Source organism: Carassius carassius, chromosome 18, assembly GCF_963082965.1.
Source record: "Carassius carassius chromosome 18, fCarCar2.1, whole genome shotgun sequence".
Classification (NCBI taxonomy): Eukaryota; Metazoa; Chordata; class Actinopteri; order Cypriniformes; family Cyprinidae; genus Carassius; species Carassius carassius.
This window is the reverse complement of record NC_081772.1, coordinates 3613058-3634181: the sequence shown is the minus strand read 5'-3', so window position 1 is coordinate 3634181 and position 21124 is coordinate 3613058. Positions and strand designations below refer to the sequence as shown.

Here is a 21124-nt window from a genome sequence, read left to right as displayed (position 1 = left end):
TTGCTGAGAGCGCCTGCTTCTGTTTCACACCTGTTATCCAGCGCTTTGTGCTCTATATTTTCATGCTCGGACAAACATACACTTGCAAAGTGATGAATTGCACACACACACATTTAGTCTCTGTCATTTCTGTGAGAGAGAAAGAGTTGTCACAGTTGGAACATGACAAAAACAATTCTAAAATCCAAAAAAATCTGGAGCCAGTTACGTTTTAAAATAAATATCTGAAGTGTGGCTGTCTAGTGGGTTGAATAATAATATTAGGATAGCACCAGCCGTTCACAGGCCATGAGCAAAAATGAGGAACACAAGAAGGTGGAGCTTATTGGGTTAATCAGGAAAGGAAGAGGAGGGACGTCACGATTAGGGTTGGGCGATGTCTACCAAATTGGCATCAGATGATGTCTACAGTGAAACATCGCGATGGACGATGACATCGATGACGCTCAGGTATACTTCAGTTTCCATGTTCCGCTCTGTCCACGCAGCTCTTATAGTATGCTCAGCTGCTGATGAGCGAGGACGGATGAGCAGTGTCACCTACTTGATTCGCTCTGTCTCAACATTCACCTCGTGCCTGCGCTGTTGTACACGGACTGTCTGCGTGGTCACAAAAAATGGACTGCACGCAGAGGGGAGGGTGGGTGGGGGGGTGAATCACGATTCCGGCTCAACATTGTGATGTCTGTCAGTCATCGGTGATGGATGATGACATCGTCTATCGGCCCAACCCTAGTAACGACGCCATCACGTTGTATGGTGGGCCGAGCTTCAGTAACAGGCAAAGTATTCCTTCAGTGGAGCGAAGAGGTGGCGAATCACAGGAACACTCCACGACCTTCCCAGAAGCCTTTGCCTGGCGAGACGACTCATGTTGGACATGTCTGTGTAATGGACGGGGAAGCCGAAAACTCTGTAACACACACACAGCAGTGGATTTTACATATAAGTACTGTACATACAGCTGAATCTCATGAATTCAAAAGAAAACAACAAAAACCTAATAAAATAAATGGACTATTACCATTTTTTTTTGCATTGTGACGTTTATGATTTTTAATTATATTATTACTGTATAATATATTAAAATACATTAAGCATATTTTCTTTTAAAAAATCTGATTACTTTTTTTAACTATAATTTTTTTATTATTATTATATCTTTTTATTCATTTTATTATTAAACTACTTATTATTTCAATTATTTAACTTACTAAAATTATTGACATTTAAATTTACATTTTATATTTCCCATTATGCTCAATGGTAAGTGTAATACAGTATTTTTTTCTTTTACTGTATTAATGTAAAATGCACATTTCATTATTATTAAGTCCAACACGATACCACGACACTAAAATTTCACACATTTAAATTATTTTTACAGGATTCTTTAATGAAAAGAGCGATTAAAAAATTATTAAAATACAAAAATATATATATTTTTTTTAATTCATGTAGTAGGTTTAAAAATAGTTTTTATTGTTAATCATTTTATTATTTGTTTATAAATATTTAAAAATTCAAATTGTCTTTATGGTATTGAGAATTCAGGAGAAATGTGCATAAGTTTAATGAAAATTATTTGTCATTCTGAGAAAATCTCCCAAAAAATACATAAATATTAATACTATTCGAGGGCCCTCACCTCTCCATCTCCGTGCACCACAGGATATCCTCTTTATTGTTCATGTAGACAGGAAAGTGCTGGTCTTTGCCCTGTTTTATTGAGTTTGAGCGAGTTGTGATGGTTCGCACTTTAAAGAACTGAAAAATAAAGATGCATGTGAATTGAAGTCTGAATGGAGTCAACAACAACTTTCAAACAAAACATCAGGACAAGCTATCCCAAGACTTTTCCACACACAACAAAACCTCCAAAATGATCCCACACACCTTAGCTGTGCGTCCATGTTCCAGACATTCTTGCAGCTCGAGTTTATCATTTGCCATGGCAGTCAGCGGCCTGAGAGAAAGACAGAGAGAGAGTATGCTCCCTTGTTTTTCTGATGTTTTTCAAATCTGATGTTCACTCTTCAGGCCTGTTTCACATGTAACTCAAACTATAACATCTAATCTCACTCAAATAGCAGATTTCCAAGCAGTCGTACCGGTTCATTCCAGGTAAGTTTCCCCAGAAGTATCGAGCTCTGTGTGCGGCAGACACCTCCTTAGCGTCGATCATTACTGGATTACACTGAACACAGACAGACCCATTATATTCAGCATTATACTGTGATTATAATGTGATTACAAGTTAGAAGAACTGTTTTCTATATGAATATATTTTAAGATGTAATTAATTCCTGTAATCAAAGCTGTATTTTCAGCTTTCCAGTCGTCAGTGTCACATGATCCTTCAGAAATCATTCTGATATGCTGATTTGATGAACAAGAAACATCTATTATATATTTATAATTTTTATCAGTGTTAATAAACAGTTATAATATTTGAATGATATTTTTGTGGAAACCGTGATACATTTTTTTCAGGATTCTTTGATGAATAGAAAATTCAAAGGAACAGCATTTATTGTAAATAGAAATCTTCTGTAACATTATAAATGTCGTTACTTTCACCTTTGATCAATTCATGCATTCTTGCTGAATAAAAGTGATCTCTAACCTTTAAAAGATGTGTGTGTGTGTGTGTGTGTGTGTATATATATATATATATATATATATATATATATGCAGTGTGTGCAGAGACTCTAAAATGTATTTAGACAGTGCCTGAATGTCACTGCATTAGACAAAACTAACAAAATAATAAATACTAACATTAAAAATTTTTGTTAACTGACAAAATAAATGAATAAATTGTATATTTTTATACGGTATAATCATTAAATATGTATTATATTCTAAATAAATATAATAAATACAAACATTTAAGTGAGTTGATGAGAAGTTAAAATACACCTAATAAAATAAATATTAATATAAGTTGCATTAATATCATTTATGCGACACAAAGCAAAACATTTTACAAAAAAGCCTGGTTTTAAATGATAAAGCAATAAATGTTGTGTTGATAATGAAGAAAATAACTTTGTGTTTGTCAGATTTGAGTCGAATTCAGACATTTTTTAGTATCAAAATCCAATATATATGTTACACGTTGAACCACAAGAGGGCAGCACTGATAACAGCACGCATGATTTACTCTGTGCATGTGAGAGTGTGTTTGTCTTGTGTGTGTTCACACCTCCAGAAAGCGTGAGATGTCTCTCTTGTCACTGACTCCCATGGCGACAACATTTTCAAACAGCCAGAAAAACGGTCGTTCCTCTCCTTCTTTGGGTAGCGTTTCGTGAAGCAGCCGGTAGAACTCAAAGAACAGACGCCCGGTGCCCTCTACACGCGCACACACACACACACACACACACACACAAACACTTAATACAACAAACGAATGCATCAGAATGCACACATAATTTGTGGTTGTTGCTGCTGGAGAGTGAGTGTCGTACCATACAGGCCTTTCCTGGCAGGATTGACGATGGACAGATCGTTACAGGGGCTTCCACCGATCACGAGATCAAACGGCCCCCAATCCTCAATCTGCAGGGAAACGTGACGCAGACAGAGAGACGTCAGAAGTGTGTCAAAGAGAAAAGACACTGAGGGACAGAGAGAAAGACACAGACTCACGTTCTTGCGTGTGACGTTTCTGACGTCTCCCACATAACTGATCATTCCCTCGTGTCGCACCATCCCCACCGTGATGGAGTCCTCGCACACTTCTGACGCCACGTACCGCCCCACCTGAATGCCCAAATCCTTCAGCACCAGCAGCCCTGACAGCAAAACACACACACACACACACACACCTGGCTTAATTACACTGCCATGTGTGTTCAATTAAAGCGGTAGTTCACTAAAAAAATAAAATAAAATAGAAATAATGTTTATCAAAATTTAATAGATTTTTTATTAATACATTTATATATATATTTTCCATGTGTTGTTTTTATTTTAAAGGGATAGTTCACCCAAAAATGAAATCATAGTCATTTAGACCTTGGATGGTTTGAGGGTGAGTAAATCATGGGGTCATTTTCATTTTTGGGTGAACTATACATTTAATACTATTTTCAGAATTACTGCAAATTTCTGTTTCATTTGCTCAAATTACTCCATGATCATGCAAAAAAAATTACTAAATACTGACTGAATTATTTACTTATTTATATTAGTTAGCATGTTTCTTGCAGTCTTATTTTTCATTAACTTTAATATATAGTATATTTCAATTAGATGTTTTTAAAACAATTGTTTTCATCAATTCACTATCAATTCAATACTTTTATTGAGACACGTGACTCCATAATCATTTGAAAAAATTCATATTTATTTATTTATTTGTCAGTTAGTTTTAGCTTTCTGTAGTTTTAAAGTAATATTTATTTTACTTCAATTTACGAACAAGTAAAATAAACTGTGAAACTGTTATCATTAATTCGCTTTAGATGATTGTGACTACAAAACTATTTAAGTTACTTATAGATTTTAGTTTTTTATTTACTTTGATTCTTTTTTATTTCCTATTTTTTAAATCAACTGTTTTAATCAATTTACTTTAAATTTCTATCAATCTATCAATCTATCTATCTATCTATCTATCTATCTATCTATCTATCTATCGATCGATCTATCTATCTATCTATCTATCTATCTATCTATCTATCTATCTATCTATCTATCTATCTATCTATCTATCTATCTATCTATCTATCTATCTATCTATCTATCTATCTATCTATCTATCTATCTATCTCAATTAGTTATAGGTTCTTGTCTATTATTATATCTCATTTCTACTAATAAAACTTTTAAAATAGGGTTTTATCAATTCACTTTATGTGACTACAATGTGATTATTTATTTATTCCTTTAAAAAATTTATTTCAGTTAGCTGCTGAGGCAACTTTTCTAATTTTAGTTTAGTTTATCTTGAAGGACTAAAATAAATAAAACTAATAACAATTCATAAAAAAACTATGAAGACATACATTTTTAAAAAATGACAAAAAACACAACAGAATGACTCAAACTTTTAGCTAAAATGAAAAAGAATACAGAAAATACAAAAATAAAATCTAACTCAAAAGTATTAACAAAAACTATAACAGTATCTCAGTGATATTAAAATAAGACAGGTGTGATCTCACCTGTAGCGATGCCGTCAAATAAAGAGAGGACTCTGATTGGCTGCCTCCTCTCTGCTGCTACTGGTGAATACAGCTTCAGCGGTTCCTGAGGAAGAGAATGGACAGATTTTTCTTTTTACAGTGGTCAAGAAATGCACTTTTTTAATTATATTTTGTTTCCTGAGGTGCAGTTTTAATTTAGTTATAAATGGCCATTTTCTACCGTGAATTCAGCCTTTGATTTGGATGCTCTATAAGAAGGGGTGTGTCTGCTGTAAGACTGCTATAGTAATAATAATAATAATACGTTTTATTTATATTGTGCATTTCCAGTGTTCAAGGACACTTTACAGTAAAGATACAATTCAAAAAAGAAAAACAGCAATATGATAAACAAAAATGACATATTAGAATGAAGCACAATGAAAAAACAGGATGCAAAATACAAATGAAAACATTCAGAAAAGTGAGCAGGAGAATTTTGTATTTAATATAATATATATTTGGTATGGGGCAGATGGTTGTTTGTAGGTGTTGTTAGCAAGTATGCTATCCATGGTACCTGCGGTTTGGAACAGCTGGGTTGGACTCTGTAACAATGTTCATAGATCGAGAAGAAGGAGGCGGGAACCGACGAATATTTAAAGACAAAACTTTAACCCCTTAAGTGTCACGCTTTGGAATACAGACTTAAGGTTGGACTCTTTTTAAATAAGACAATCAGCATTTAATTGTAGAAGTGGAAATCATTTTAAAATATATAAAAGTATCAAACAATTATATGTTTAAATTAACTGTAAAAAAATGCTCTGTACAACTTTTATTTTATTTTATATAAAATAAATATTTTTCATAACAGGTTTGACTCTAAAAAATTAAAGCCTTATGTCTAAATAAGTCATGTTCCAAATTTGAAGGTGATATAAAAAAAAAACCAGTGGTATGTGAGATTGTTTTTATGGCATTATACCACAAACAGCCACTGTGTGACACCCGAACTCCATTTAATTTTTTTATGCATTTTATTTGATCTATATCTCTTTGTCTCTCTCTCTTTGTCTATATCCGTCAATATTACTTATATCACAAAATAACCACCAAATATTAAATCTTTAGACTCAGACATTTCCAACGATTTGTATTGTGTCAAAATTATAAAAAGATTTGATTGTAAAATACTGTTTTACATTTTAAATATGACACCACCCACTAAGGAGGATAAGACTGTCAAAAGATTTTAAAGTACCATTTCCATGGTAGAGCAATGTCCAGTAAGTTTAAGTTTGAATGAATGAATTATTTTAACTAGTTTATCTTAGATTATAGACCGACTGCAACCAGTTTATCCACTACCCCGCTACGAGCCCAACGGCAGATCACAAATACATGAGGGAATGAGCTCCAACACGTTCCCTTTTCAAAGTCTGTGGTTAAAGCACCACTTAGTGGTAAACGGCAGCAAAAACTCAATTCTAATAAAGTATTATTCTGGTAAGTAACATCCGTATGTGTAAACATCAAGATGACCTCTTTCACTTCCATTTGTGTTATTAGTTAGTCTTGATGATTGCAGCAGATCAAATCTTGTTGAATTTGCATCAAAACTGCTACGACACACACTAGATGCACTCACAAAGTCCTGGTCGTGGTTGTTGGCGAAGAACAGCTGCAGTCGTGAGGTCCAGTCATCTCTGCGTCTCAGGAGGCCGAAGACGTTCCTGCTGCAGCACATGTAGCAGTTCCAGGGGTCTTCACGAATAGCGGCCTGTGCGGATCCGGCCCCGACGAGCAGATCGACACACTCCACGCAGTAACACCTACACAAACATAGAGTTACAGCTCACAGATCTCTCTCAGATAGCGAAGGAGCCCGCACACACTCACCTGCAGCAGTTGTTGTTCCCACACATGAGCACTTCTCGTCCTCCGCAGCAGATGCTGCAGTACGACTGATAACCGTCATCGTCATACTGATACGCGCACTCCAGGAAACAGTTCTGTAGGGGAGGAGAACACCACCTCAAGCACCAATCAGAAGTCAGAACAGGTTTGATTGACAGGTGTGCATGTGTACCTTGCAGCTCTGGCACATGGCTCCGACAAACAGAGGATGCTCGAGCGATACATTTTGACTTCCACAGGAAATACAAATATCTGCACACAAAACAACTTCATGGTGATGTTTGGAATAGCATGTGACTTTACCATATTATTTATGCAGTATGCATACAGTGCACAGTATGCATGTTTTAAACTATGACACACTGACCTACTACACTTGCCAGAATGTGTGATATACTGTATCCCATAATGCAGTGTGCTCAATTTTACCTTTTAATAACAATTTAATAAAAAATGTTATAAAAAAAATAACAATTTAATAAAAAATATTTTAATAATTAACAAATAATAATATACAGTATAAAATTATATTTTAAATTTTATATATATATATATATATATATATATATATAATTGAAAATATAATTTTATATATATATATAAAAATATATATTTATATATATATATATATATATATATATATATATATATATATGTTCACAAACTTTCAAACAGCACTAGATATATATATATAAAATGATTTTAATAATAATATTAAAATATATTTAGTATTTAAAAAATTATATTTATGTTTTTTATATATATATATATATATATATATATATATATATATATATATATATATATATATATATGTATATATATTTGTATATTACAAATGTATATATTTAAATATCAAAATAAGTATATAATTATATATAAATATGTATGATTATAATATATGTGTGTAAATAAATATATTAAAAAGCTAATTATATTATTATTATTATATGTGACCCTGGAGCGCAAAAGCAGTCTTAAGTCGCTGGGGTATATTTTTAGCAATAGCCCAAAAAAAATTGTATGGGTCAAAATTATCGATTTTTCTTTTATGCCAAAAATCATTAGGATATTAGGTAAAGATCATGTTCCATTAAGATATTTTTTCAATTCATTTGGACAACTTGAAAGGTGATTTTCTCAGTATTTTATTTTTTAGCACCCTCAGATTCTAGATGTTTAAATATTTGTATCTCAGCAAAATATTGTCCGATCCTAATAAACCATACATCAATGGAAAGCGTATTTATTCAGCTTTCAGAAGATGTATACATCTAAATTTCGAAAGATTTACACTTAAGACTGGTTTTGTGCTCCAAGGTCACATTATTATATTTAATAGTACATTTTTTTTTTAATTCAAAGGTCAAATTCAACAGCAAACTCACCTTCAATATTGCGACACTTTTGTCTGACTTCATACACGAGTCTCTCTGAGCAAAACAAGACACAGCGTCAACGATCATGAGAAATATGAAGCTGGCTTGCTTTGGCACATATGTGTATGTGTGTTTGTTTGAGATACCTCGTGTTCCTTCATCTATAATCTCTTTGATTTTGGGTTTCTCGACACTGTTTTTCCTGGGTTTCTTGGCAGGGGGCGGAGCCGTGTACGCAGCGGCCTCAGGCTCCACCCACATCTCTGGATACACCTCAGTATACGGGTTCCGCTCCGCTAAAGGACACATAGAAAATACACAAACACATCTCTTTAATATCGCAGTTGTTTCTTTTAAACAGCAATGAAATTTACCGGAGATCAAAAGTATTTTGCTTGTTATGCTTCTATTGAGAATAGGACCTCAGATATTCATATTTTGTCTTCTACAAAGTTTTGGAAGAGACCTCAACAATGTCTCAACCTGTGCTCACATCTGTCTGCAATCCAAAAAATCTTTCAAAGCCAAATGATCAGGTCTATGCTATCCAAAAAAATAATTTGAGCAACAGAATAAATAATCAATGAAATTAAACCAAATAATTAAATTATTTTTAATTCTTTAAGATGTATGTGTGTGTGTGTGTGTGTGTATATATATATATATATATATATATATATATATTAAAAATGATAATATATTAATCTAAATTAATAATAAAAATGTATAATAATATAATAAAATGATAAAATAATAATAATAATAATAATATAATAAAATATGAAATAAAATACATAATTATTATTAATATAATAAAAATACTAAATAAAACACTAAATAAAATTATATATATATAAATACACACACACATATATAAATAACTTTTATTTATTAATAAATCTCATCAAATTCTTCCAAGGTCAAATTATCAGGTTTATGCTGTAAAAAAAATATCCAAAATAAGAATAATAAAGTATATTATATTATACTTAAGTATAATAAATACTTTATTAAATGAATTAAAATGAATTAAAATGAATTAAAATATCATTCATTTAAAAAAAAATAAAAAATTAAATGTATCAAAATGTAATTAAAATCATTAATTAAAACAATGCAAACTGATAAATTAGATGATAAACCAATGAACTGCACAATTAAATACATTTACATAATTATATTTGTAGTAGTATTTAATTATAGTGATAAATAATAAACAAACTCTCAATGAACAATAACAAAGATACAGTAGGAGGACAAGCTAAATGGGCTTTACCGCTGCGCATACCGCCGCGGCATTAACTGAATTCAGTCGCGTGTTAAAATAATTCGCTTAACTACCGCCAGGTGGCGCAAAGGGACGAATTTTGAACTGACTGTAATAATAAAATGACGGTTTGTTAACTAAGATGAAAGGACAAGTAAACATCAATAGCATTATATTATAACAGTTTAACATCCTTAAAAACCATTAAAGTAAGAGTTAATTTAAAATTGTGGGATAGTCTTAGGCTACAGTAACAATGTAAAAGAAAGACCTTTACACAAAGTCTTACTGTATGCTATTGTCATTAAACAGTCATTACTATATATATATAAACAAACCAGAATAAAAATATAAAATGTTCTAATCCATGTGTGTGTTCCTATATATATAAAAAAAAAAAAAAAAAATATATATATATATATATATATATATATATATATATATATATACAGTACAGACCAAAAGTTTGGAAACATTACTATTTTTAATGTTTTGAAAGAAGTTTCTTCTGCTCATCAAGCCTGCATTTATTTGATCAAAAATACAGAAAAAAATTTATTTTGTGATATATTATTACAATTTAAAATAATTGTTTTTAAATTTATTATACTTTAAATTATCATTTATTTCTGTGATGCAAAGCTGAATTTTTAGGATCATTATCACATGACCCTTTAGAAATCATTCTAATATGATGATTCATTATCAAAGTTGGAAACAGTTCTGCTGCTTAATATTTTTTCAGAACATGTGATACTTTTTTAGGATACTTTGATGAAAAAAAAGCAAAAAAAAAAAAAAAAGAAGCTATGTTTTTAAAATATAAATATTTTGTAATAACAATATACACTACTGGTCAGTAATTTGGGGTCAGTATTTTTTTTTCTTTTTTTTAAATAAAATCAATACTTTTATTCAGCAAGGATGTGTTAAATTGATAAAAAGTGATAGTAAAGAAAATATATTATTAGAATATATATTATTAGAATTTTTTTTTTTTTTTTTAATAAATGCAGTTATTTTTAACCTTTTATTCATCAAATATATTAGACAGCAGAACTGCTTCCAACACTCATAATAAATCAGAATATTAGAATGATTTCTAAATGATCATGTGATCGACTGGATGTTACATGTGACACTGAAGGCTCGAGTTGTCACACACCTGGACTCATTTTGTGTGTTTTTGCCCCTGTGACCCAGTTTCTGTCTCTATGTGGTTTGATTAGTTCCCAGGTGTGTCTAGTCATTTCCGCATGTGTTCCATGTCCCTGTTAATTTAGTCATTCCATCCACCTGTGTTTTCCCTATTATCCTTTGTATATAAGCCTTGTCCTTTCAGTTCTGTTTGGTCGGGTCTACTCGTCTACTCGTTACTAGTTACTTGTCCATTTGTCACTTGTCACTTGTCACTTGTTACTTGTTACTTGTTACTTGCAACTTGCCACTTGCCACCAGTTATTTGCTACTTACCTTGCCTATGTTTGATTTAATAAAGCCTTGTTTCGTTTATCCTTCGGCTCCGTGTTCCTTCCAGCAGCGTAAGCCGTGACAGAAGACCCGACCTAAAAAGTTAAAAAAACTGCGTGTTTTCCCTCCGTTTTGTTTTCCGTTTTTTCACAGTCTTTTTCTTTCCGTAGTGTGTCATGGATCCCCTCTATCGCCCCGAATACCTCCTCCTCCTGCTGGAGCAGGAGGGACTGTCTCTCGAGGACCATACCAGACGGTTTCTCTTGATAGCTAATGCCACCAGCTACCCGGACCACGCGCTCTGCACCTTTTATCACGCCAGCCTGAACTCCAGGTGCAGAGCGTTGTCGCCCGAAGATGGTCCTCGGGAGGATTTCGCCGCATTCATAGAGTGGAATCTGGTGAGAAATGGGTCACCTCTCACGGTCGGCCCAATGGAGGATCTCGCCAGGTCCACTCTGGACCCAGAGCCCAGCCTACAATCTCCCCACGGTACGAGGCATAAGCCCGAGCCCACCGATGACGGAGAGCCAGAGAGCAACCCGTCAGACCAGGTGCGAGAGCCGGCGACACTGCCCACCACGAGGGAGCAAAATGTGGAGCGCCAATTGGGTCAAAATGAGGGGGTTTCCAATTCACCTATGCCAGATCCTCTGTTAAGCCCAGGAAGGGCTCCTGATCTTCCGTTAAGCCCAGGACGGGCTCCTGATCCTCCTGTAAGCCCAGGACGGGCTCCTGATCCTCCTGTAAGCCCAGGACGGGCTCCTGATCCTCTGTTAAGCCCAGGAAGGGCTCCTGATTCCCCGTTAAGCCCAGGACGGGCTCCTGTTCCCCCGTTAAGCCCAGGACGGGCTCCTGTTCCCCCATTAAGCCCAGGACGGGCTCCTGATCCTCTGTTAAGCCCAGGACGGGCTCCTGTTCCCCCGTTAAGCCCAGGACGGGCTCCTGATCCTCTGTTAAGCCCAGGACGGGCTCCTGATCTTCCGTTAAGCCCAGGACGGGCTCCTGATCTTCCGTTAAGCCCAGGAAGGGCTCCTGATCTTCCATTAAGCCGAGGACGGGCTCCTGAACCCCCGTTAAGCCCAGGACGGGCTCCTGAACCCCCGTTAAGCCCAGGACGGGCTCCTGCTCCTCCGTTAAGCCCAGGACGGGCTCCTGATCCTCCGTTAAGCCCAGGAAGGGCTCCAGCCCCAGAGCTTACTCCAATGCCTGCTCCTCCAAAATTCCCACCCTCCCACCCACTCCTGCCTCCTCCTCCGCTGTCGTCTGGCTGCCCCTCTGCTCGCCCTCAGCCTACCATCATTGTGGTGCGAGCTCAGCGGGACCGCCATCCTCCAGCGACGCCTTGGTCGGCGTCTCCCTCACCTCCGCCTCCAGCCTCTGAGGCCTGGACTCCGCCTCGGTCCGTTGACCCGTCGGCTCCACCATGGCTCCTAGCTCCTTCCTCTCCGCCGTGGCCCGGCAGTCCGCAGGCTCTGCCTGGCTCCCTCGTCCCTCCGGCTCTGCCTTGGTCTGGCGTCGTCCATCCTATGCCTCGGGACTCCACTCCTCCGGCTTCGCCTCATCCCTCCGTCCCTCCGGCTCCGTCAGGCTCCTTCATCCCCTCGGCTACACCTCAGTCCTCGGTCACTCTGGCCTCGCCGCGGCCTTCCGGATCCACATCGCCGCGTCAGTCACCAGAGCCATCAGTTCCGCCTAGGACCTCCGGCTCCTCCCCGTCACCCTGGCTCTTCGGCTCTCCGTCTCCGCCTCGGGCTCCTCCTCCACTTGCGCCGTTGCCGTGGGTCGAGTCCCTGGAGTCGGTGACCATTCCTCCTCCATGGCTCCTTCCACCGTCGGCCCCACCTTGGGCCGTTATGGCTGTGGCCTGGGTCCTGCTGGGTACCTCCTGCTTCAGATCCTTCCTGTCTCCTCCCTGGCTCCTCCCTCCGTCATCTCCTCCCTGGCTCCTTCCTCTGTAGTCCCTGTCTGCTGGCCCCCTCCTGGGAGGCTGTCCTCCACCGGAACCTCCTCCCAAGTTCCCACCCACGCCTCCCTTTGTTGTTTCTACGGTGCGAGGACGCACCTACCGGGAGGGGGGAGTACTGTCACACACCTGGACTCATTTTGTGTGTTTTTGCCCCTGTGACCCAGTTTCTGTCTCTATGTGGTTTGATTAGTTCCCAGGTGTGTCTAGTCATTTCCGCATGTGTTCCATGTCCCTGTTAATTTAGTCATTCCATCCACCTGTGTTTTCCCTATTATCCTTTGTATATAAGCCTTGTCCTTTCAGTTCTGTTTGGTCCGGTCTACTCGTCTACTCGTTACTAGTTACTTGTCCACTTGTCCATTTGTTACTTGTCACTTGTCACTTGTTACTTGTTACTTGCAACTTGCCACTTGCCACTTGCCACCAGTTATTTGCTACTTACCTTGCCTATGTTTGATTTAATAAAGCCTTGTTTCGTTTATCCTTCGGCTCCGTGTTCCTTCCAGCAGCGTAAGCCGTGACACGAGTAAGGATGCTGAAAATTCAGCTTTGCATCACAGGAATAAATTTTTTTTTAAAGTATATTCAAATAGAAAACTATTATTTTAAGTTGTAATAATATTTCACAATATTTCTGTACTTTTGATCAAATAAATGCAGGCTTGATGAGCAGAAGAAACTTCTTTCAAAAACATTAAAAATAGTAATGTTTCCAAACTTTTGGTCTGTACTGTATATATATATATATATATATATATATATATATATATATATATATATATATATAGGAACACACACACACGGATTAAAAAAATATATATTTTCATTCTGGTTTGCTCTTAGCAAAAATAAATAAATAAAATCCTTCAAGTTCCATATGAGGAACGAAATGAGAACGGTCCAGCATTAAGACCCCACTAACAGCAATAATTCTTATTAACTGCTATTGTTCTTGATTTTTCAAACTGTCTCCAATTATGCCTTAACTGTGTGAGCAAAAATTGAGTATGGTATATTTCAGCTGTTTTATGCGCTGGTGCCTCACGCGCACATATTCATTGTAAACAGCGCAGTTCAGCATGAGCAGCGGTCTACTGTGGCATATTTTTGCTCATTATAATATTTTTCCGTCGATACTGAAACACACGTGAACCACAAAGCCTATTTTACCTAATAAATAATAGTTTAGCTGCAAATACGCAACATCACGAATATAGAAACATTTGGATGTGTCCAGAATGAGAGCGGTAAACCCAACAGGTAAGCTAAGTGGATATACTGTATATAAATTTATTTATTTTATTTAATTATTTATTTTGTGTTTATCCCATTTTTTTTATTGCATATTAAAATTTAAGAATAAAAAAATCCTCCTACCCCCTAAAATTCTCTTCACATTCACTTGTGCGCTCTTGCGCAATATACCTTCCTCTCGCGTTGCTCAGTTGTGGACGAAGTGTTTGATATAAAGGTTGCTGTCCCATTTTATACATGAATTGTTCATTTTAAAAAAATCGAATTATTTTGTTAGTTTCATGGTAACATGCAATCAAGGTCTTGTTATTTAGGCTATATTTAACATTCACTGTGGCATTTTCACCCGTTTAAACTTAAAATTCCATGAGATTTTAAATTCAGTTTAATAGTATTAAAAATTCAGATTTAAACTAGAATAAAAACACATTAAATTGCTTAAATTATTTCTATAAGTTAAAGTAGCCGACCTAAAAATGTGTTGTCATGACTTTTTCATCGTATTTTTTTACAATCTGATAACGAGCTGTATGCGTTTTCCTTTTTTGGTTTATTATTATTTTTGTTTCAGTTTATTGAAAATAAATTGGCTAAAATAGAAGCAGATAAGTTTAAATTAAAACAACCACAGAAACATGACTAAGTCTTGAGGGAAATATAGTTTTTATTATTTTTATAAATTGCAGATCTCACAGACGAACGTCTTAATATGATCGCACATTAGAAATGTTTAGTGAGATAAAATGTGCACGATAACATTAAGCAAATCTCTTCGCCATCGTCACTCTTTATTATTAAGCAGGAGTTTACGTACAGTTAATGCATGTGCGTGCGCCACGCTCGTTGTGGTGTGTGTGTGTGACTGACAGACAGCCTCTGCGGCGCGCATGAGAGATCTCGCAGATCTCACAGAAAAACGTCTTAATATAATCACACATTAGATATGTTTGGTGAGATAAGATGTGCACGATAACATTATTAAGCAAAAATACATAGTCCATTAATTTTTTTCCCTTCCAGTACCGAAAGCAGAACCGATAGCGTTAGATCTTACTGATACTATACGGTCTTTCATAATTTAGCACCGGGGCCAGTTTAATACCAGGTTTCGGTACACATCCCTATTTATACCTGACTTATATTTTTTCCTCTCACAAACTTTTTTAGCGTGTTTAAAAAAAAAAAAAACATGCAGCAAGCAGAAATTAGGTGATGAATCCGTAAAAATGCAACCTATAGACGACTTATATATTTTTTCCTCTGACAAACTTAATTTATTTTTTAGCATGTTCAAAAAATAAAAAATAAAGAAAACATGCAGCAAATGAAAATAGGCGATTAATCCGTTAAAATGTTATACTTCAGAGCAGAGCCTGGGCCTAATCTAGGCTATCCAGGGTTTTTTTTTTTTTTTTCATTGCATCTGAAAATGACTTTGTACATCACATTCACTTCACGTGCTCTGGCGCAGATCAGCCTCCCGCGATGCTCAGCTGTGGACGAATTATATTAGATTATATTGTTAGTTCTAATTATATTGTTAACACAAGTTCATTTAGACTATTTAACATGCACTGTGACATTTTATCCTTTTTTACTTATAAACTCCTTGAGAATTTAAAGTTAGTTTAATAGTATTTAAATTCAAGTTTTAAAATAAAGGTTTTAATTGCTTAAATTATTTTTATTAATTAATAATATGATATAATGTTTATTCTTGTAGAAAATACGTGTTTATTCTTTAAGAAAATAAGGGGAAAAATAAGTGACGATCCGAATATTTGTTTTGCTTCACCTATTTATGTAGGTTACAATTATTAAAATAATAATAATAATAATAATAATAATAAAATAATGTCATTAAAAAATACCATTGGCCTGAGTAATTTTGACCATTATAGAATTGTGACTTTAAAGATTAGTGATTTAGGTGGTAAAAATACTGTGAAATTACTAATGGCATGGATTTTAGAGCATAACAACTGAAGGTTTATGAAACATTAGCCAATAAAGCATTTTTTTAAACAACTGTCACGGTTGGTAAACCGTGATCTCTGGGTTTTGCACTTTGTGGGTGAAGTCTGTGTGTTACGCGTCAGCACTGATTAGTTTGTGGGCGTCTCCGTTAATTGTCATCAGCAACCGCTGTCACTCATTACTCATCCCTATATATTGGCTTGTCTAGCGTCTTGTGTTTGTGAGAGCGTTGTTTCATGTTTGTAACCTATGCCTTGCTTTCTTGTGTGTTTCTGCGTTGGATGTCCGTGTCTCCCCGGAACCCTGTCCACTCTACGCAACCCACGACCAAGCAACACCACTTACCTTCGGCTCGCTTCCCCGCAGTTCCTGTGTCACCCTCTCCTGCTGCCAACTCACCTCCGCCTTTCGGATTCGTCATTCCTCACCACCATCTTGGACTGTGCATTCCTTCCAGCGTTATTTGTGTCTCAGTTTTGTATTGTCTCATTGTCTTCATTAAATCTCATTAATCTCGCACTTGCTTCCTGCCACTCCTTCACCCAGTCGTTACAGAACGCTCTCACCCAAACATGGATGCAGCGAACACCACTTCACTGTCTGAATTCATTCACCACAGCGTCAACCGCATGGATCAGCAGCAGGAGAGCATCGTGAACACCGGACGCGCGATCCAAGCGCTGGTGACACAGGTGTCCGAGCTCACCCAGCGGATTCATACACTCACCTCTACCACTGCGCCCACCGCACCGCCTGCGCCGCCCGTCCCCCGGGAGACCTCCCAGGACTACATCCGGCCAGAGAGTTACTCCGGTGAGCCAAACTTTTGCAAGACTTTCCTTAACAAATGTTCCATGCATTTTGCACTGCAGCCCCGCACATTCGCGACAGAGAAGTCCAAGGTTGCGTTTGCTCTTACCCTACTCTCTGGCAGAGCTGCCTTATGGGGGACGGCGGTGTGGGAGAATCAACATCCGTGTTGGGCCTTGTTCCACTCCCTCTCCGAAGAGATGAAACGGATCTTCGATCGAGCCGCGCCCGGCAGGAAGGCCGCTCACCAGCTCTCGGACCTTAAACAAGGAAAATCATCAGTGGCGGACTATTCCATTCAGTTCCGCACCCTGGCGGCCGCGTACCAGTGGAACGAGGCGGCGCAGTGGGATCGATTCCTGCATGGGCTGGCCGACCATGTTCAGAATGAAATCTACCTCCTCGAGCTGCCCCCAGCGCTCAACAGCCTATTCGACCTGGCACTCCGGGTGGACGCTCGGATTAACCGCCTGGGTAGACAAGTCAGTCCTACACGCCATTATGTCTTTCAGGAAAGGGGCCGCTCGAGTCGAGATACATGGTCGGTCCCGTCTACGATCACGAACCCATGCAGGTGGGTAGAGCTCGGCTTTCCCGGAGGGAGAGAGAGCGGCGGAGGTCCCAAGGACTATGCTTATATTGCGGTGGCTCGGAGAATTCTATCCATTCCTGCCCGGTAAAAAGAGCCAGGTCGGTAGTAAGTTTGAGGCTACTATCGGGTGAGATCTCCGCCGGGATGTCCTCAACCACATCATTGACTCTCCTTCCGGTGAAACTGCAGTGGGAGAACCACACTCACGACTGTCACGCCCTTCTGGACTCTGGGGCCAAAGGTAATTTCATTGACTTTCTCCTTGCACGTCACCTGAACCTTCCAGTCCTTCCTGTGTCTCATCCCATTCATGTCACCACACTCAATGGCCAGGAACTGCCACAAGTCACCCACTACACTGAACCCATAACTCTGCTTACCTCAGGCAACCACAGTTAAACCATATCCTTTTACCTCATGGACTCCCCTGTAGCTCCCATTGTTTTAGGTCACCCCTGGTTAATCAAACATAATCCACAAGTGGATTGGGGTTCCAACACACTCACCTTGTGGAGTGAAAGTTGTCATGAGTCTTGTCTGGTTTCTGCTTGTCCTGTTGTGCCTGTTTCTGTCTTTCAGAAAGAGACCATGGTGTTATCAAACGTGCCCGTAGAGTACTTGGACCTGAAGGAGGTGTTTAGTAAGTCCCGTGCTGCTTCTCTTCCTCCGCATGGTCCCTACGACTGTGCTATAGATTTAGTGCCAGGTAAGTCTCCGCCTAAAGGCAAGCTTTACTCTCTTTCTATTCCGGAGAGGGAGGCCATGGAGAAATACATTTCTGATTCCTTGGCATCGAGGTTCATCCGCCCTTCCTCTTCTCCAGCGGGGGCGGGATTCTTTTTTGTGGGTAAGAAGGATGGTTCTTTGCAACCTTGTATTGACTACCGAGAGCTGAACAACATCACGATAAAGAACACCTATCCGTTACCATTGATGTCTTCAGCTTTCGAGAGGTTACAGGGAGCATCCGTATTCACAAAATTGGATTTACGTAATGCTTATCATTTGGTCCGCATCAGGAAGTGGGGTGAATGGAAAACCGCCTTTAACACCCCTACAGGGGACTTTGAATATTTGGTGATGTTGTTCGGGCTCTCCAACTCGCCAGGGGTTTTCCAAGCATTCGTTAATGACGTGTTGAGAGACATGGTAGATCAGTTTATATATGTTTACCTGGATGACATACTGATTTTTTCTTCATCTCTCCAGGAACATGTTCAACACGTCAGACGAGTGCTCCAGAGATTACTCGAGAATGGGCTTTTTGTCAAGGCGGAGAAATGCGTATTCCATGCACAGTCTGTCCCCTTCCTAGGGTATATCGTCTCGTCCGAGGGAATACGTATGGATCCTGATCTCCGCCTAAAGGCAAGCTTTACTCTCTTTCTATTCCGGAGAGGGAGGCCATGGAGAAATACATTTCTGATTCCTTGGCATCGAGGTTCATCCGCCCTTCCTCTTCTCCAGCGGGGGCGGGATTCTTTTTTGTGGGTAAAAAGGATGGTTCTTTGCAACCTTGTATTGACTACCGAGAGCTGAACAACATCACGATAAAGAACACCTATCCGTTACCATTGATGTCTTCAGCTTTCGAGAGGTTACAGGGAGCATCCGTATTCACAAAATTGGATTTACGTAATGCTTATCATTTGGTCCGCATCAAGAAGTGGGGTGAATGGAAAACCGCCTTTAACACCCCTACAGGGCACTTTGAATATTTGGTGATGTTGTTCGGGCTCTCCAACTCGCCAGGGGTTTTCCAAGCATTCGTTAATGACGTGTTGAGAGACATGGTAGATCAGTTTATATATGTTTACCTGGATGACATACTGATTTTTTCTTCATCTCTCCAGGAACATGTTCAACACGTCAGACGAGTGCTCCAGAGATTACTCGAGAATGGGCTTTTTGTCAAGGCGGAGAAATGCGTATTCCATGCACAGTCTGTCCCCTTCCTAGGGTATATCGTCTCGTCCGAGGGAATACGTATGGATCCTGACAAGGTTAAGGCTGTGATAGATTGGCCATCTCCAAATTTCCGTAAGGCCCTACAGCGGTTTCTGGGGTTCGCCAATTTTTATCGACGTTTCATTCGTAATTTAAGCCAACTAGTCTCACCTCTGACGGCCTTGACCTCCCCCAGTACTCCGTTCAGGTGGTCGGATGCAGCCGAGACTGCATTTACCAACCTCAAGAGCCGCTTCATTTCGGCTCCCATCCTTGTAGCCCCTGATCCCACACGGCAGTTCGTGGTGGAGGTCGACGCATCAGAGGTGGGGGTAGGAGCAGTTCTTTCCCAACGTGCTGCCTCGGACGATAAGATGCATCCCTGCGCATTTTTCTCTCATCGTTTATCTCCTGCTGAACGCAATTATGACATTGGTAACAGAGAATTGTTGGCCGTCAAATTAGCTTTAGAGGAGTGGCATCACTGGTTGGAAGGGTCAGGGGTACCTTTCATTGTTTGGACCGATCACAAGACTTTAGAGTACATTAGAACTGCCAAAAGACTCAATTCCAGGCAGGCTCGGTGGGCACTTTTTTTCGGCTGTTTTGATTTTACTCTGTCGTATCGCCTGGATTCCAAGAATGTCAAACCCGATTCTTTGTCACGTCTTTTTGATCCCTCCGCCCGCCCGGTGACTCCCAAATGTATTTGACCTGAGAAAAGTTGTCTCAGCACTCGTATGGGAGGTCGAATCGAAGGTCAAGACGGCCTTAGAAGGGGTAACGCCTCCGCCCGGTTGCCCACCGAATCGTTTATTTGTGCCGGAAGAGTTACGGTCCGAAGTTATTCAGTGGGGTCACTGCTCTAACGTTGCTTGTCATCCAGGGATAAGCCGAACCAAGGGGTTAGTTAAACAACGATTCTGGTGTCTAAAGTTATCTAACCGGCCTCCTGATGGGCTTCTTCAACCGCTGTCTGTCCCTTTCGAGACGCTGGTCACATATCGCACTAGATTTTGTTACCGCCCTCTAATGGCATGATGGTCGTTTTGACCGAAGTGGACCGGTTCTCGAAGGCGGCACATTTCATTCCCTTGCCCAAATTACCTACAGCCAAGGAGACAGCGGTCACTGTCCTAGATCACGTCTTTCGGTTACATGGCCTCCCGGTAGACGTGGTTTCTGACAGGGGATCCCAATTTATATCCAAATTTTGGAAGGAATTTTGTAAATTGCTAGGAGCGACGGTTAGTCTGTCTTCGGGTTATCATCCCCAGAGTAACGGGCAGTCTGAACGGGCCAACCAAGATTTAGAGAGAACGTTGCGATGTTTGGTCTCCAAGAATCCTTCTTCCTGGAGCCAACAACTCTCTATGGTGGAGTACGTCCACAATTCGTTACCAG

The 21124-nt window shown here is 38.8% G+C and overlaps 1 protein-coding gene across 3 annotated transcripts in view; it reads right to left on the bottom strand.

Moving 5' to 3' along the window:
- Positions 1 to 450: 450 nt before the first annotated feature.
- The window catches only part of LOC132092129 (DNA (cytosine-5)-methyltransferase 3A-like), a 58832-nt gene continuing 38158 nt past the window's right edge, over positions 451 to 21124 (bottom strand). For all 3 annotated transcript variants that reach the window (XM_059498218.1, XM_059498219.1, XM_059498220.1), the window contains 13 exons: positions 8581 to 8730; positions 8444 to 8488; positions 7228 to 7307; positions 7038 to 7150; positions 6787 to 6970; positions 5175 to 5259; positions 3655 to 3800; positions 3474 to 3564; positions 3209 to 3357; positions 2112 to 2197; positions 1897 to 1966; positions 1649 to 1767; positions 451 to 913 (listed from right to left, as the gene is read on the bottom strand). In XM_059498218.1, the coding sequence (XP_059354201.1) occupies positions 772 to 913; positions 1649 to 1767; positions 1897 to 1966; positions 2112 to 2197; positions 3209 to 3357; positions 3474 to 3564; positions 3655 to 3800; positions 5175 to 5259; positions 6787 to 6970; positions 7038 to 7150; positions 7228 to 7307; positions 8444 to 8488; positions 8581 to 8730 (1460 nt within the window). In that variant the 3' untranslated portion in view covers positions 451 to 771. The remainder of the gene's footprint in view (positions 914 to 1648; positions 1768 to 1896; positions 1967 to 2111; positions 2198 to 3208; positions 3358 to 3473; positions 3565 to 3654; positions 3801 to 5174; positions 5260 to 6786; positions 6971 to 7037; positions 7151 to 7227; positions 7308 to 8443; positions 8489 to 8580; positions 8731 to 21124) is intronic.